This window comes from Doryrhamphus excisus, linkage group LG2 (assembly GCF_037039965.1).
Source record: "Doryrhamphus excisus strain RoL-2023G ecotype Guam linkage group LG2, RoL_Dexc_Guam_v1.1, whole genome shotgun sequence".
Lineage (NCBI taxonomy): Eukaryota > Metazoa > Chordata > Actinopteri > Syngnathiformes > Syngnathidae > Doryrhamphus > Doryrhamphus excisus.
Window position 1 is genome coordinate 11,746,766 of NC_136358.1, and position 15,292 is coordinate 11,762,057.

The 15,292-nt window shown below is 43.1% G+C and overlaps 1 protein-coding gene across 5 annotated transcripts in view; it reads left to right on the forward strand.

Moving 5' to 3' along the window:
- LOC131125851 (thyrotropin-releasing hormone-degrading ectoenzyme-like) overlaps window positions 1–9,353 on the forward strand; it is a 29,311-nt gene extending 19,958 nt beyond the window's left edge. For all 5 annotated transcript variants that reach the window (XM_058067779.2, XM_058067774.2, XM_058067775.2 and 2 more), the window contains 12 exons: window positions 1,747–1,812; window positions 2,049–2,227; window positions 5,623–5,711; window positions 5,797–5,930; window positions 5,995–6,050; window positions 7,617–7,764; window positions 7,864–7,967; window positions 8,032–8,139; window positions 8,205–8,372; window positions 8,440–8,580; window positions 8,640–8,721; window positions 8,784–9,353. In XM_058067779.2, the coding sequence (XP_057923762.2) occupies window positions 1,747–1,812; window positions 2,049–2,227; window positions 5,623–5,711; window positions 5,797–5,930; window positions 5,995–6,050; window positions 7,617–7,764; window positions 7,864–7,967; window positions 8,032–8,139; window positions 8,205–8,372; window positions 8,440–8,580; window positions 8,640–8,721; window positions 8,784–8,945 (1,437 nt within the window). In that variant the 3' untranslated portion in view covers window positions 8,946–9,353. The remainder of the gene's footprint in view (window positions 1–1,746; window positions 1,813–2,048; window positions 2,228–5,622; window positions 5,712–5,796; window positions 5,931–5,994; window positions 6,051–7,616; window positions 7,765–7,863; window positions 7,968–8,031; window positions 8,140–8,204; window positions 8,373–8,439; window positions 8,581–8,639; window positions 8,722–8,783) is intronic.
- Window positions 9,354–15,292: the final 5,939 nt, after the last annotated feature.

Sequence of the window (15,292 nt, forward strand, 5' to 3'; positions counted from 1 at the left end):
TGGTGAGGACCAGGCAGGTCTTTGACAGGAGTCGATCAACCCATCGGAAATGACTCAATATAACAGTCAATAGAACACTAAACTCGTGACACAGCAACCCAACACTATTTAAGTACCCACGAAGAAATATAATGCATCACGTATGAGCAAGGCATTTCAGTAAACATTCAGCATAAAAAATGAATGGATGGCACTGCAATGCTGCCTTTGTTCACCAGAGAGCGCCAAAGAGGGAGGCCGATGTCATTGCAGTTCCTGAATCAATACATTGCTCAGATGCAATACATTATGGGAAAAAGTTTGTTCTGAGTTTAGTGTTATTTGTAAAATGACACCATAGTAAGTACCGTATTTTCCGGATTAACTTTTTTTCATAGGTTAGCTGTTCCTGCGACTTATACTCCAGAGCGACTTATAAATGAAAAAAGTGTTCATGTTACATAAACACAAGACACCTTTTGTGTTCATGTTTATTTTTTGTGTAGCTGAATAACCATTGTGTTAGCATATCTTACATCTATTTAACCTGTTCTCTATTCTTTTATTGTTAGAACTTGCCTTCCAAGAGGACGTAATGTCTGTTTTGGTCAAGTAGTTTGTAAAATAAATTACCCGCAAAAAATGCGACTTATACTCCAGTGCAACTTATGTATGTTTTTTTCTACCTAATTATGCATTTTTGGCCTTGTGCAACTTATACTCCCGAGCGACTTATAGTCCAGAAAATACGGTAGTTCTAAAAGAGATTTCACAAGATTGCAACTTAGCTATAGACTGGCCGGGGTCAAAGTTAAACAAAAAAGCAGTGACCGAATTTACTTCAAATCCATGGCAGTAGAATGACATATTTTTTTCCTCAACATATCATCATTCTTGACCAAAGACATATTTGTATGTCTTTTCAACCCGAACGCCCGATCCCAAAGACGTATTCATATGTCTTTTATGTTTTTTTGCACGGGAGGCAAAAAGGGGTGATGATGTAACTGCACAATAGAAGATATCATGTTTAGTGCAGTTTTAAGCCATAAAAACAGCACCAAATGAGTGAAATTATCATTTTAGAGTTAACATGTTTGCTGTGTTCAACATGTAGGATGAAGACAGAGACTTGGTGTAATCCGACCCCCATCAATCTCTTTGTTATCCATTTCTATTTCAGCTGTCATTCTGTGGTTGTAAACTCTTATTTGCGCTTTGTGTTCCAGCGCTAGCTTCTTCACGATGCTGTGATATTGCAATTCCCTCACACTCGGCTCCTTGTGAGTCATCCCACACCTCAATTGTATTTTCTCTCGATTTTCCTGGCTAGCAGAATGTTGCTTTTCTTGCGTGGTGTGGCACTGTTGCTCGGCAACCGCGCTGAGCCTTTTCGCTCGTCTTTGATTCAATTCATCCGCACTTCAGGGCGATGATGTCAGTTGAAAAAGGGTTGAGACAGTTTGCCTGGAGCGTCCTTTCCGGTGGACAGGAAGTGGCATCACAGTGGGCGGTCTGATGGAATTTCATTGATAATTGGTTATTAAATACAAAATAAATGGCATAATTATTAAAAAAACAATTACAAATTGTATTTTTAATGAAAATATATAAAAATATTGTGGAAAAAGTGAATATACACAGACAAATCGTATGTATATCTGTGATATACAGTATACTGTACATGATCTGATCTGTATGCAGTGCTTCCATGTCCAGTAGAACAGAAGACAAACAGAATCCAACGTCTTCATTGTGTGATTGCAGGATTATCTTCTCAGTCATATGTACGGCAACGCAGCACGAGATGACCTTTGGAAGAAACTGTCTCAGGTACCACCTCCATGTTCTCGCTGCCACAATCCCCCCCCCCCCCCCCAGGGTTTCTCCCCGGCACGGCAAAGCAGAGCGATTGAATTATTTAAGGAAGTAGTCCTAATGAAGGCCAGGCTTCTTCAGAGGATGGACTGCTTGTTACTGTGGCAACGTGACTGCATTGTCGTCTCTCACTCACTTTGCTTGCTTGTTAGCTGTTAATGTCGTTGATTATCGATTCATGCTGTGTGCAGGCCATGCAGTCAGAGGGGCGGGACATCGACATTGGTGCTGTGATGGACAGGTGGACTCTGCAGATGGGCTACCCTGTCCTGACTATCAGCAAGAACCAATCAGAGCAGCTGTCCACTCATTACATCACCGTCAGCCAGGAGCACTTCCTGTACGGACAGGAAGGGAGGGGCAACCACAGGTATCCTGTCAGATGGCCGCTTGCTGGCAGGCAGGCAGGCGATGACATCATTTATATTTGATTGTCACATGTTTTATTCACGCCTACGCCGCTTTTCTTGGCTCTCTTTTACATCTGCTTTGCTTCCTCGCTCTTTCTTCCAACCTGCCACCAACTTTCTCTTCTTTTTTAAACATTGCACACTTCCTCCTCCTTTTATGCGTCCCTCGGGGCGACGCCGACACTTGTTGTTGACAGCTTCACCGGTGGAATATGCACCGCTTTCCCAAGCAGCGTTCACGCGTGTTACACGCTGTCGACTTGCACTCGGGTAGCGCTAGCCGAGCCACGCTTGCCTTTTCCTCACTCTTGTGTCGGCTCTGCAGAGCACAGCGTGCAGCAGGCAACAAGGAAAGTCCAAACAGGTAAAACAGAGAAGTGTTGCATTTAATGAGCTTAAATGCTAAAGAGGCGCACGGCCTGCTGAATTATTGATGAGGCGGCCGACACGCAGCTGAGAGGAAGTCAAGTAGATTCACATGCAAACGAGGTAAATAAAGACGCACCGTGATGCTAGTGGCCAGCAGGCAACCTGAACCCCCCCACACACACACACACGCACATCCCCTCCCCCCATCTATAGCTTATACTGTACCCGTCCTCCCTCTATATGAGCCAGCATGCCGTGTGTGATCGTTGTAAGACAATCGTGTTTTAGTGGTGATCGATACGACTGCCTGGCAACCACCTATTTCATCCCAAGATATTTATATCAACATGATTGACAGCTGACAGCGCACACTCCAGGATGTCTCCTTTCAGGACGAAAGCACCTTGACATGATGGTCTCATAATCATCATAATGCCAAGTCATAAAAATATGATGAATTGGCACGAATGTCTAATAATTCACGATAATTTATTTAATCATTTAAAATAAGGGTTAGAATGTTAAAAAAATATTGGGATAATTAAGATAACAATAATAATAGTTTTAACCAATAATAAAATTATTGAAAATTATAATAATAACAATAGATACAAAGGGTGTGGAAAATAATCGATACATCGATGTGCATGTTCGCGATGCGAGTGCATTGGCTCATTCACTGGTTATGGATGCAATTGACGAGTGAAATCTAGATTCATTGCGATGCGTTTGTGGGTATCTGTAAAATCCGGTGCAAGCGGTGTTTTATTAATGTTCAACTTCACCCCATATGCTGTTCCCCAGGCGCCATGAATGCACCATCATTATTTGGCGTTTTGTATTGAATACGGATGGAAGCCATGAGGCAAGCAGCAGCAAGGAAGTTTCTATATTTAACCCCCCGCAACGTTTAAATGGTATGTTTGGAAACACTACGGATTCTCAATGAATGGCGAAAAGCTCGACAAAACACGGACAGGTCTACCGCCGTCGGACACTGGGGAAGAACCAAGCAAATCAGGTCAGTGGTTCTTCCGATGCTTTCCAAATTGTCCAGGAGCTATTTGTCCGTCCCTACAACAAGTGTCCCGTGTACTGTATTTTTTACAGCAGTAATTATTGTTGAATTGTTTTACTTCACCACTGAACCGCTACTATTGTAATTGCGTAGCCGATGGGAAAGTGGGAGGAAAGTTGTTTTTGAAAAGTTGTTCTGTTTTAAGTTGGCAAAAAGAATGATCAAGAAGTGGTGCATAGTAAAAAAAAAAGACAAACAGCACTTTAGTTGAATTTACTGCCAAGTGCCTAGAAGGAATAAAGCCAAATCCTTTTTGTAGGACCATACTGAATTCCATTTTTTTCCTTTACTTATGCATCATGTTGAATTGCATCATATCGCAAGAAATTGCACCAGATCTTATTGGATTGCATTGATTTGAACTAAATGATTATCGCATCGTATTGTGAAGAGGGTGAATCGTATCTCATCATATTGCATCGTATCGCATCGCATCGCCAGAAAATTCCATGTATTGTTAAAGTATCGTATCGCTGGCAGTGCATCGAGATGTGTATCGAATCGTCCTCAGTGCTGAGATTCGCACCCCTAATAGATATAATGTATAGATACAAAAAGAATTATGCAAACAATAATAAAGAGATTCACAAAAATAATACTAATAATGATTGTGTAAAATTGTGTAATCATTAAAATTGTGCTAATAATAAATCATAATAATTATTATCAAGAAATATAATTACAAGAAAATAAGACTAAGAATAATGATGAAATTATTTAAAAAATAATGATCACTGGCTGCACGGCAGGCAAGTGGTTAGCACGCAGGCCTCACAGCTCGGACTCCAAATTGTCCGTAGGTATGAATGTGGGTGGGAATGGTTGTTTGTCTATATGTGCCCTGTGGTTGGCTGGTTCGCAGGAAGAATGGTTGTTTGTCTATTAGGGGTGTGTATCTCAGCACTACACATCTCGATGCACTGCCAGCGATACGATACATGGAATTTTCTGGTGATGCGATGCGATATGATTCACCCTCTTCATGATGCGATACCATCTTAAAACAGCAACCACTTTTCAAAAACACTTTCACATCAGCTATGCAATTACAATAGCAGTGGTTCAGCGGTGGAGTAAAACAATTAAACAATAATTCCTACTGTAAAAAGTACAGCAACAACAAAGTTAAAGTGACACTTTCCACAGTGCAATCAATTTTTGTTTATATTCCTGTCTGCAAAACATACTGCTAATATGAATGCACTAGAAGGTAGGCTAATACAGTAGTGGGGAGGTAGACTTGTCCGTGTTGTGGTGTCCCCTTTTTAGGGGGGTCTGCATGTTTGTAGTGCTGCCGTTGTACGGCTTCTTAAGGCTGCATTTTTTGCAAATGACAGACGTTTTGTCGAGCTTTCCGCCGTTCTTTGAGAATCCGTAGTGTTTCCAAACATACCATTTAAACCTTGGGGGGGCTATATATAGAAACTAATGTCCATGCTGTTTTGCTAGTAGTTGTATGTGCCTCATGGCTTCCATCCGTATTCAATACAAAACGCCAAATAATGATGGTGCATTCATTGCGCCTTGGGAACAGCATATGGGGTGAAGTTAATAATAAATATATTAAATAAATATTAATAAAACGGTGGTTGCATCGGATTTTAGCGATACCCACAAACGCATTGCGATGAATCTAGATTTCACCCGTCAATTGCATCCATACCCAGTGAATGAGCCGATGCACTCGCATCGCGCGCATGCGCATCAATGTATCAATGAATATCGATTATTCTCCACACCCTTATTGTTTATATGTGCCCTGTGATTGGCTGGCCACCAGTCCAGGGTGTACCCCGCCTCTCGCCCCAAGACAGCTGGGATAGGCTCTAGCACCCCCGTGACCCTCGTGAGGATAAGCGTTAGAAAATGAATAATGATGATGACGATGACACACAGCTGTCTCATTAGTTTACAGTGGCAGGTCCCGCTGACAGTTGCCGTGGGAAACGAGTCCTGGGTCTGTTCAGAGACGCTCATCTGGATCCACAACAAGACCGGTACATCCACATGGCGTCAGAAGGACGTTTCATTGGTCACTCAGCCTTTCACTGACGGATTGACCAGGCGATGTTGTTCTTCTAGAACGTCATTGGCTGGTGGAGATGGACGACAAGTCCTGGTTGCTAGGCAACATCAACCAAACAGGCTACTTCCGGGTCAACTACGACCTCCAGAACTGGAAGTTGCTGATCCAGCAGCTTCACACCAGACCTCAGGTAGGCTTCCTCGGCCTCCGATTGGCTTCCGATGGGTGACCACGCCTCCTCTTGTCTCTGTCAGCTCATCTCCGTGGGCAACCGGGCGGGACTCATCGACGACGCCTTCAACCTGGCCAGGTGAGCACAACTCTGACCTTTCCGAGAAACCCGTTCTAGGATGGAACACGGCGCCAATTAGCTGCTCCGGGCTGTAAACTTGTTAGCGCTTGGATGCGGTTGCCGTGGCGGCGCTTTATCTCTCCCACCTGGCGAGTGGATTATGCTAATACGTGTCAGACCAGGTGCATGATGGGAATGATGATGAAGGCGAGGGGGGGATCGGATGAGGGAGATTATGGAAATATGATGAGATCCTTTTGATTGACAGGCCGGCTAGCTTTCAAAGTACCATGTCTGGCTCATTCATATTCATGAGGTGTGGGCGGGGCTACTGGCAGGTAACGAAATGTTAATCAATGCAAAGAGGCCAAATCACTCTGCTGGCATTTACACACACGCACGAACACGCGCACACTTGCAGCTTGCAGTGAGGACAAAAAAACACCAAGAACACACACACATAATGTCACCAGAACAAGAAATACATCACAGCATATCATAGCAATCTCATGCAAATATGCCCACTCTGGAGGAGTGATGCCAACTTCCTTAGCTAACTCCTCCTCATACATAGCAGCTGCCAGGAGTCTTCCTCGAGGACTCGTGAGTTCACTGAGCATCTGTGAGTCATTGAATCCTGAGTCTTCATGGAGCACCCGTAAGTAGCTCAAACTCCAGTCATTGTCCATCTTGAGGCAGTGAAACTTGAGTATTGGTCGAGGATCCATGAGTAATCGGAAAATCGAGTCTTTGTCAACTAGTGTCGAGTACCGTAAGTCTGTGAAACTTGAGTCATTGAGATGCGAGTCTTTGTCAAGGACCCTGAGTAATGGGAAACTAGCACCTGTGAGACAGTGAAACTTGAGTCTTTGTCGAGCACTCATGAGTAATTGAACCTCGAGTCCTCTCAATCACTTTTGAGCAACCCGAATACTCAGCGATACCCAAGTCTTTGTCGAGCAGCCGTGAGTTAGTGAAACATGAGTCTTGATGGAGCTCCCATGAGTGAATAAAACTTGAGTCTTCATCCAGCACCTGTGAGTCAGTGAAACTTGAGTCTTGATGGAGCTCCCATGAGTGACTAAAACTCGAGTCTTCATCCAGCGCCTGTGAGTCAGTGACACTCGAGTCTTCATCAAGGACCCATGAGTCATGGGAGACTCAAGTATTTGTCAAGTACCCGTGAGTCAGTAAAACTTGAATCTTCATCAAGAACCCATGAGTAATGGGAAACTTGGGTCTTTGTCGAGCACTTGTGAGTCATTGAACCTCGAGTCCTCTCAATCACCTTTGAGCAACCCGAATACTCAGCTATACTCAAGTCTTTGTCGAGTGCGTGTGAGTCAGTCCAACTCACGTCTTCATTGAGCATCCATGAGTCATTGAAACGTGGGTCTTCATGGAGCTCCCATGAGTGTGTGAAATTCGAGTCTTTGTCGAGTACCGTACCCGTGAATCAGTGAAACTCTGGTCCACAGCGAGCACCTGTGAGACAGTGAAACTTGAGTCTTTGTCGAGCACCTGTGAATTAGTGACGTGAGTTAGCATGTTTGGTGTCTCCCCCACCCCTCCTCCCTCCTGCAGGGCGGGGTACCTCCCCCAGGGAATTCCTCTGCAGCTGATTGGCTACCTGCCCGAGGAGACTTCCTTCCTGCCGTGGCACGCCGCCAGCCGGGCACTCTACCAGCTGGACAAACTGCTGGACCGCACCGACGACTACAGCCTGTTTAGTGTAAACCTGCACTTGCCCCTTGCCCCTCCCTCCTGTAACCTGTCAATCCATCCTTCAATCATCTGATGTGTGTGTGTGTGTGTGTGTGTGTGTGTGAAGGACTATGTGCTGAAGCTGGTGGCGTCTCGCTACCATCACATGGGCTGGCCGAGCAACGTGGCGAACGGCGAGGGCGACGTCCTGCTGCCATCCTACCATACAGAGTAACGCTCACACGCACGTGCACTGCCTCACACACATACACACTGACGGTGTTTGTGTGCACAGGGAGCTACAGCGGGAGCTCATCATGCTAGCTTGTAGCTTTGGAAACAAACAATGCCACCGCCAGGCCGTGGCTTATATCTCTGACTGGATCTCCAGCAACAAGAACAGGTACACACGCCGCCACGCACACACACACACACAGTGTTACTACATTAAAGTGTGTGCACGTGCAGGATCCCCCCCAACATCCGTGACGTGGTGTACTGCACGGGGGTCAGCCTGATGGATGAGGACGTGTGGGAGTTCATCTGGATGAAGTTCCACTCCTCAAAGGCCGTCTCTGAGAAGAAAATCCTGCTGGAGGCGCTCACGTGCTCCGACAACGCCTTCCTCCTCAACAGGTGTGCATGTGCACGTGAGCTGTAAACAGGCAGTGGGACGCCTTGTGCATGTGTGTGTGTGTGGCAGGTTGCTGAACCTGTCTCTGACCTCTGAACTGGTGGCCGAGCAGGACGCCATCGACGTCATCATCCACGTGGGCAGGAACCCTCAAGGACGCCGCCTAGCCTGGAGCTTTTTCAGGGACAAGTGGGACGTCCTCAATGCACGGTGAGCTGTCATCTTGTGTGTGTGCGTGTGTGTGTCACTAACGGCCTCTGGTCACTCAGGTACGGCGAGGCGTTGTTCATGAACTCCAAGCTGATCAGCGGCGTGACCGAGTTCCTGACCACGGAGGAGGAGCTGGACGAGGTAACCACGACCACACGCGTCACACCAAATCACCCTCGTTGATGGCCGTTTTGTCTCCGCAGCTCAACCACTTCATCCAGTCCAGTGGTGTGGGGGCGGGGCCTGCCCTGCCGCGAGCACTGGAGATTGTGGAGGGCAACGTGCGCTGGCACCGCCTCCATCGCCGCCATTTCTACCAGTGGCTGCGCAAAGTTCCGAGCCTCACCTACGCTACCTGGAGCTAGCCTCTGTGCTAACTACAACAAGCTAGCAGTAAATTAAGCTGAAAAAAACAGGATCAGCGCTGCCCTCCAAAATAAAAGCATGCATTTCAGCCCCCCCACCTGTCTGCCTGCCAATGGGAGGCCTCCACACAAACACAACATAACCACGACAACATAGCCCATCATGAAACTGATTCAGGACTGCTTTGAATCCGGTTCAGAATTGTTTAGGAGTGCTTGTGAGGTGGACTGACTGGAGCGCAGCAAAGCATTGTGGGAAGGACATGAGGACAACGTCTCATACATGGAACGTTTACTTTCATCCGGAAGAACAAGGAATGTGATGAAAACTATTGAGCCATAAATGATATCATGACTTTGCCTGCTTCTCAACCCTGCGTGTATGTGTGTGTGTGTGTGTGTGTGTGTGTGTAAAAAAGCTAATTCGCATTGTTTATTATTTTGCTAATAAATCAACATCCTCTCAAGGATTTACAGAATAAAAGCACAGAGTAAAGTATTTGTATAATTAAGTGTACATAGCACACATGGTGATTTTTAACGAAGATGAAATAAAGATAATGGAAGGTGAACAGGAAGTCCAGATCCTCAACTTCCTGCTTCCTCTCTCATTGGACAATAAAATTATGTCAAAAGTTGACTTTCTTTTCATCAACAACTGAGAGCATGACAGCCTCGGACAATTTAGTACCTTCATGTGTGTAACTCCGTATACATACTATATATATGTCATTAATAAGAATATATAGAGCCACTTTAATAGATGGCTAATTAGATACTATGATACTATATAAATACTATAGCAGCTATACTATAGCAGCTAGCTATAGCTATATCTGCTATAGCTGCTATACTATAGCAGATAGCAGCCCCCATGCTAGCAGGATAACAGCTAAGGGGTTACAATGTCAGACATTCTGACATTATAAGGCCACATGCTAAGATGCTAGCAGGCTTACAGGCCTCATGCTAGCAGGCTAACAGCAAAGAGATGACAATCTCATAGGCATTTTGTTATTGTCCACATGCTACATGGCTAGCAGGATAACAGCTAAGAGGTTACAATCTCAGACATTCTGCTATTAGGCCACATGCTAAGAGGCTAGCGGGCTAACAGCTAAGAGGTTACAATCTCATAGGCTTTCTATTATTAGTCCACATGCTAAGAGGCAATCAGGCTAACAGGCCCCATGCTAACAGGCTAACAGCAAAGAGGTTAAAATCTCATAAGCTTTCTGTTATTAAGTTGCATGCTAAGAGGCGAGCAGGCCTCATACTTGTTAGCTAACAGGTCACATGGTATTCATTAGTGATTCATTAGTGGAACCTGATTCCTTTTACTGACACAATTTCGTAGAAGTCAGTCAGTGATGTGAAGATACTGTGAAGATTACTGTAGACTAGCACCCATTAAACCTGAGTTTTTACAGTTGCACTTTTAAGTCTTTTAAGTACCTGTGATTCAGTGAAACTCCAGTCTTGGAGGAAGACCTGGGAGAAAGGGAAACTTGAGTCTTTGTCGGCACATGTGAGTCACTGAAACTCGAGTCTTCGATGATTACCTGTGAGTCAGTGAAACTCAAATCTTTGTTGAGGACTCATGAATAATGGGAAACTCTAATCTTTGTTTAGCACCCATGAGTCAGTTAAAAACTATTCTTCTTTGAGTAACCGTGAGTCGGTGAAATTGAGTCTTTTTGAGCACCCAAGTCAGTGAAACTCGAGTCTTTGTCAAGCAACCGTTAAACTCCAGTCTTTGTTGAGTACCAGTGATTCAGTGACACAAATCCATGACTCAGTGAAACCCAAGTCTTCATGAAGGACCCATGAGCCCATGAAATTCTAGTTTTCATCAAGCACCTGTGAGACAGTGAAACTTGAGTCTGTCAAGCACCCTGAGTCGCTAAAACCCGAGTCCTCTCAAACACCTTTGAGCAACCTTGATACTCTTTGTCGAGCACCTGTGAGTTTTTGTTGACATCCGTGAATCCCGAGTCTTTGTCAAGTACCCGCGAGTCAGTGACACTGAAGTCATCAATGTTTGCCAGTGAGTCAGCAAAACTCAATTCTTTGTTGAGGATTCATGAACCTTGAGCACCCGTGAGTCTTTTTTGAGTCCCGGTGATCAGTGAAACTTGAGGGTTTTTTTTAGCACCTGTGAGTCAGTGACACTAGAGTCTTCACCGAGCACCCATGACTCAGTGAAACTTGAGTTTTTATCAAGTACCCATGTGACAGTGAAACTGGAGTCTTTGCCGAGGACCCATAAGAACCCATGAGTCAGTGATACGTCTTTATTGAGCGTCCGTGAGTTAATGAGATTTGAGTCTCTGTTGTGCGCCCATGAGTCGCTAAAACTCGAGTCCTCTCAAACACCTTTGAGCAACCCTGATACTCTGCGATACTCGAGTCTATGTCGAGCACTCTTGAGCCAATAGAACTCGAATCTTTGACGAGCACTCATGAGTTAGTGAAACTATGGGTGCCCGTGAAAGACGCGCCGCCGGGAATTCTGGGAAATCCTCATTCATTCATTCATTCTTTTTTCTACCGCTTTTTCCTCACAAAGGTGAATTCTGGGAAATCATCTTGAAAATAGGACAGGTTTTGAACGACTCATTCTCCGGTATCTGTTCATTTTCCTGGTCAAGGTGCTGAGACGGCGTATGCTGATCAGGAGGTAAGCTGGCTGGCAGTCATCCTCCCGTCATTCTCCTCCATGATGCACGGCGGATGCTTCCTCGAGGGTGGAGGAAACAGGAAGGTCAACAGGTAAGAGGAGGTGAGACAAGATAGCCAACCTGAGGAAGGTCAGCGAGAAAGAGATGGATGCACATGGTCTGCACATTCTTGATAACACATGCGCAACAGGGAACAAAGTCAAACTGTAAGTGTAATCCTGGTTGTCATGGCAACGCAAGGTCAACATGTGGTATAGGTTGAATAGCAGGTCAGGCTCCTGGTTATGATGGCGCTTTGAGCGTTTGAAATGACTGTGCTAATGCTAGCAAGTTAGCACAGGAGATTGAGAGTGACTTCCAAGTCTGCGAGTGCGTGTTTGTGTGCCGTGAACGGAGAGCTGCAGATTCTTTTCTTGATGTTTTTAGGCCGCCGCCATCCATCAAAGGCATAGGCTAATGGAGGTCAACTTTCTTATTCCTCCTCCTCCTCCTCCTCCACACGCTTTGACCTCACACACTCATGAAGTGGAGCAAGTGTGTGTGTGTGGACACATTCTAACAAAATGAAAATAAATGGAATCATTTGTGATGACCCATGATGAGAAACTCCAGCAGAGCCTCCTTCTCCTTGTGGAGGGATGGGGATGATGACAAGAGGAGGAGGAGGAGGAGGAGAAGGAGGAGAGACATCCATTCATCTTGATGCAAGCCAAGGAAATTAAGGACACAAATGAGGAAGTAGGAGCGAGGTTAATTAGTGAGACGGATGAGCTCTCTGATTGGCCACGACAAGCTGATGGGAGGAGTCACCAGCCTATTGGCTGATTGATGATCATGAGGCCGCCATGTCACGTCGTTAGAGGCTCCTCGTTACTCTCACGCCCCAGATAACAGGGAGGGCGGGGCAAATGGATGTTTAATCACCTGACAAACGCCTAATGGCGCAGAAAATGTCAGCACTAATGCTAACATGTGCTTTGTTCCAACCTTCATCACCAGGAAAATTTGCATCTTGAGTTTCGGCGAGCCTCATTAGCATTCCATGCTAGGCTAGCTGCTAGCTTGGCTGTCCCAACAAGTACAGTGGTGTGACTTCTTTTTTTGCAGCCCTGGTGGTCTAGTGGCTAGGATTCTGTGCTTTCACCGCAGCGGCCCGGGTTCCAAGAAAAAAGTTGTAATATTATAAGAAAGTATTAAAGTTTGTAATATTGCGCGAACAAAGTCGTACATTTCCAAGAATAAAGTCATAAATTTACTGGAAAAAAAGCTGTAATATTGCTAGAACAAAGTTGTACATTTCCAAGAATAAAGTTGTAAAGTAGCACAAAAAAGTTATACATTTACTGGAAAAAAAACTTGTAATATTGCGCGAAAAAAGTTGTAAATTTCCTAGAATAAAGTCATAAATTGACTGGGGAAAAAAATCTGAATATTCCGAGAATAAAGTTGTAAATTTACGGGAATAAAGTCAAAAATTTACTGGGAAAAAATTATTAATATTGCATGAACAAAGTTGTACATTTCCAAGAATAAAGTCATAAATTTACTGGGGGGAAAAAAATCAGAATATTTTGACAATAAAGTCGTAAATTTCCAAGAATAAAGTCATTCATTTACTGGGAAAAAAATCGGAATATTCCAAGAATAAAGTTGTAAATTTCTGAGAATAAAGTCATAAATTTACTGGAAAAAAAAAGTTGTAATATTGCGAGAACAAAGTTGTAAATTTCCAAGAATAAAGTCGTACATTTCCAAGAAAAAAGTTGTAATATTATGAGAATAAAGTCGTAAATTACCACGATAAAAGTCATAAATTTACTGGGGAAAAAACTTGTAATATTGCGTGAACAAAGTTGTACATTTCCAAGAATAAAGTCATAAATTTAATGGGGAAAAAATTCAGAATATTATGAGAATACATTCGTAAATTTCCACGAATAAAGTCATAAATTTACTAGGAAAAAAAGTTGTCGAAGCAACAGGTCGGTTTACTTCTCACTTAAGAAATGTGTCTACTCTGCAGTCGATGACATAACGAGTCTGCCTCTGCTGTGAATTCAATTTGGTTCTGCTCCCGGATTATCTCCCGCCTTGGAGACTGGCGCGTGCGCAGACCGCCGACTCCACTCGCCGCACATATTATGTATATGCAGAACTAGTTTAACATCCAGGTATGATAATCCAACTTTTAAAAAGACCAACACGATTGAATTATGGTGTTTACATGTTCGTTTAAAGTTGGTTTTACGACAATTTAGGTAGTAAATTCTTTTTCAGTGCGCGTTCATGTAAATGAAGTCACGTCTTTTGTGTTTAGTCGCCCCAGTGTTGACTTTGTTGTTGTGTGAGTCGAGGGCGCCCTCTGCTGGCTTTTGTGAGTCTTCATAACAACATGAAATAGACGACGGGCAAAAAAGACGAAGTAGAAAACTAAAAGACAAGTGTAGACAACACAGGTGTCAAACTCAAGGCCAAGGGGCCGGATTCGGCCCCTCAAATGATTTTTTGTGGCCCACAAAATCCTGGAAATAATACATGTCACTTATTTGATTTTATGTCATTGATTCAATGTTATTTGTGTATGTATTTTAATGTTATTTTATTTATTTCATTTTTAAAATAAACTTATGTTATTAAAAAAAACAGATTATTATTTGTAATATTGTTGCTTTATTTGTTTTATTACCATTAATTTATTATTTTTGCAATATTTTTTACTTATTTTAATATTTTAAATGTTTTGTTGATATATTTGAATGTTATTAACTTCTAAAATATAATTATCTTATATTTGTTTTTATTTTTATTCATATTATACAAATACTTGTATACATTTATATCATATTAAGTAAAAAAAACATTTTTTAAAATAAAAAAGAAACTTCTTTTTCCTTGCTAAATGTAGTTGTCAAGTTTGACAGAAAAGTGTTTGTTGCCAAATACAAATTAAAATTATTATTGAGCATTATTATTGAGCATTATATATCAAATAATGATGCACGGCTCGCTGAAAATGGAAAACATCTGCAAATCATATTGGATGCCAGCAATGATACAGGAAAAAAACACGGAATGAATGCAAAAAAGAAAACCATGGACATTAAAAGGAAGAACATGTCCAGTGAATATAAAAATAGAAAATACCGAACAAGTTGAAGACTTTAAACCGAAGGGTTAGAATCTTTCAGCGCGATTGCTGTGATGTTTGTGATGTGTGCTGTTTTGTGGTTGACTATAGCTTATTAGTTCCAAAAATATTTAAGAATATCGAGCATATTTCTTTGGCTTTATCGCAGCTTTAAATAAACTCACAACAGGCACAATAATAATAATATCATAATTAGCCATCATAAGTAATGAACTCGTGCCACCAGAGACTTATTTATATGCCTTTTACATGTGATGATGCAACTCCACACAAGAAAGCACATTTAGTGCAGTTTAAAAGGGGAAGTGCACTTTGTGGGGGAATTTTGCCCATCATTCTCAATCCTCAGACCTGAAAGAAACATTTGAAAGACTCGCTCGGTAGATTACATTTTGGAAAACACGGATTAGGAAAAAAACGCAAAATTTTACTCAAGAGGCAAGGGTTGTTCCGTGGTGTATTTGCCATGTTATTACACATTAGTGCCCCTATAGATGGCACTAATGTGTTATGCGTCC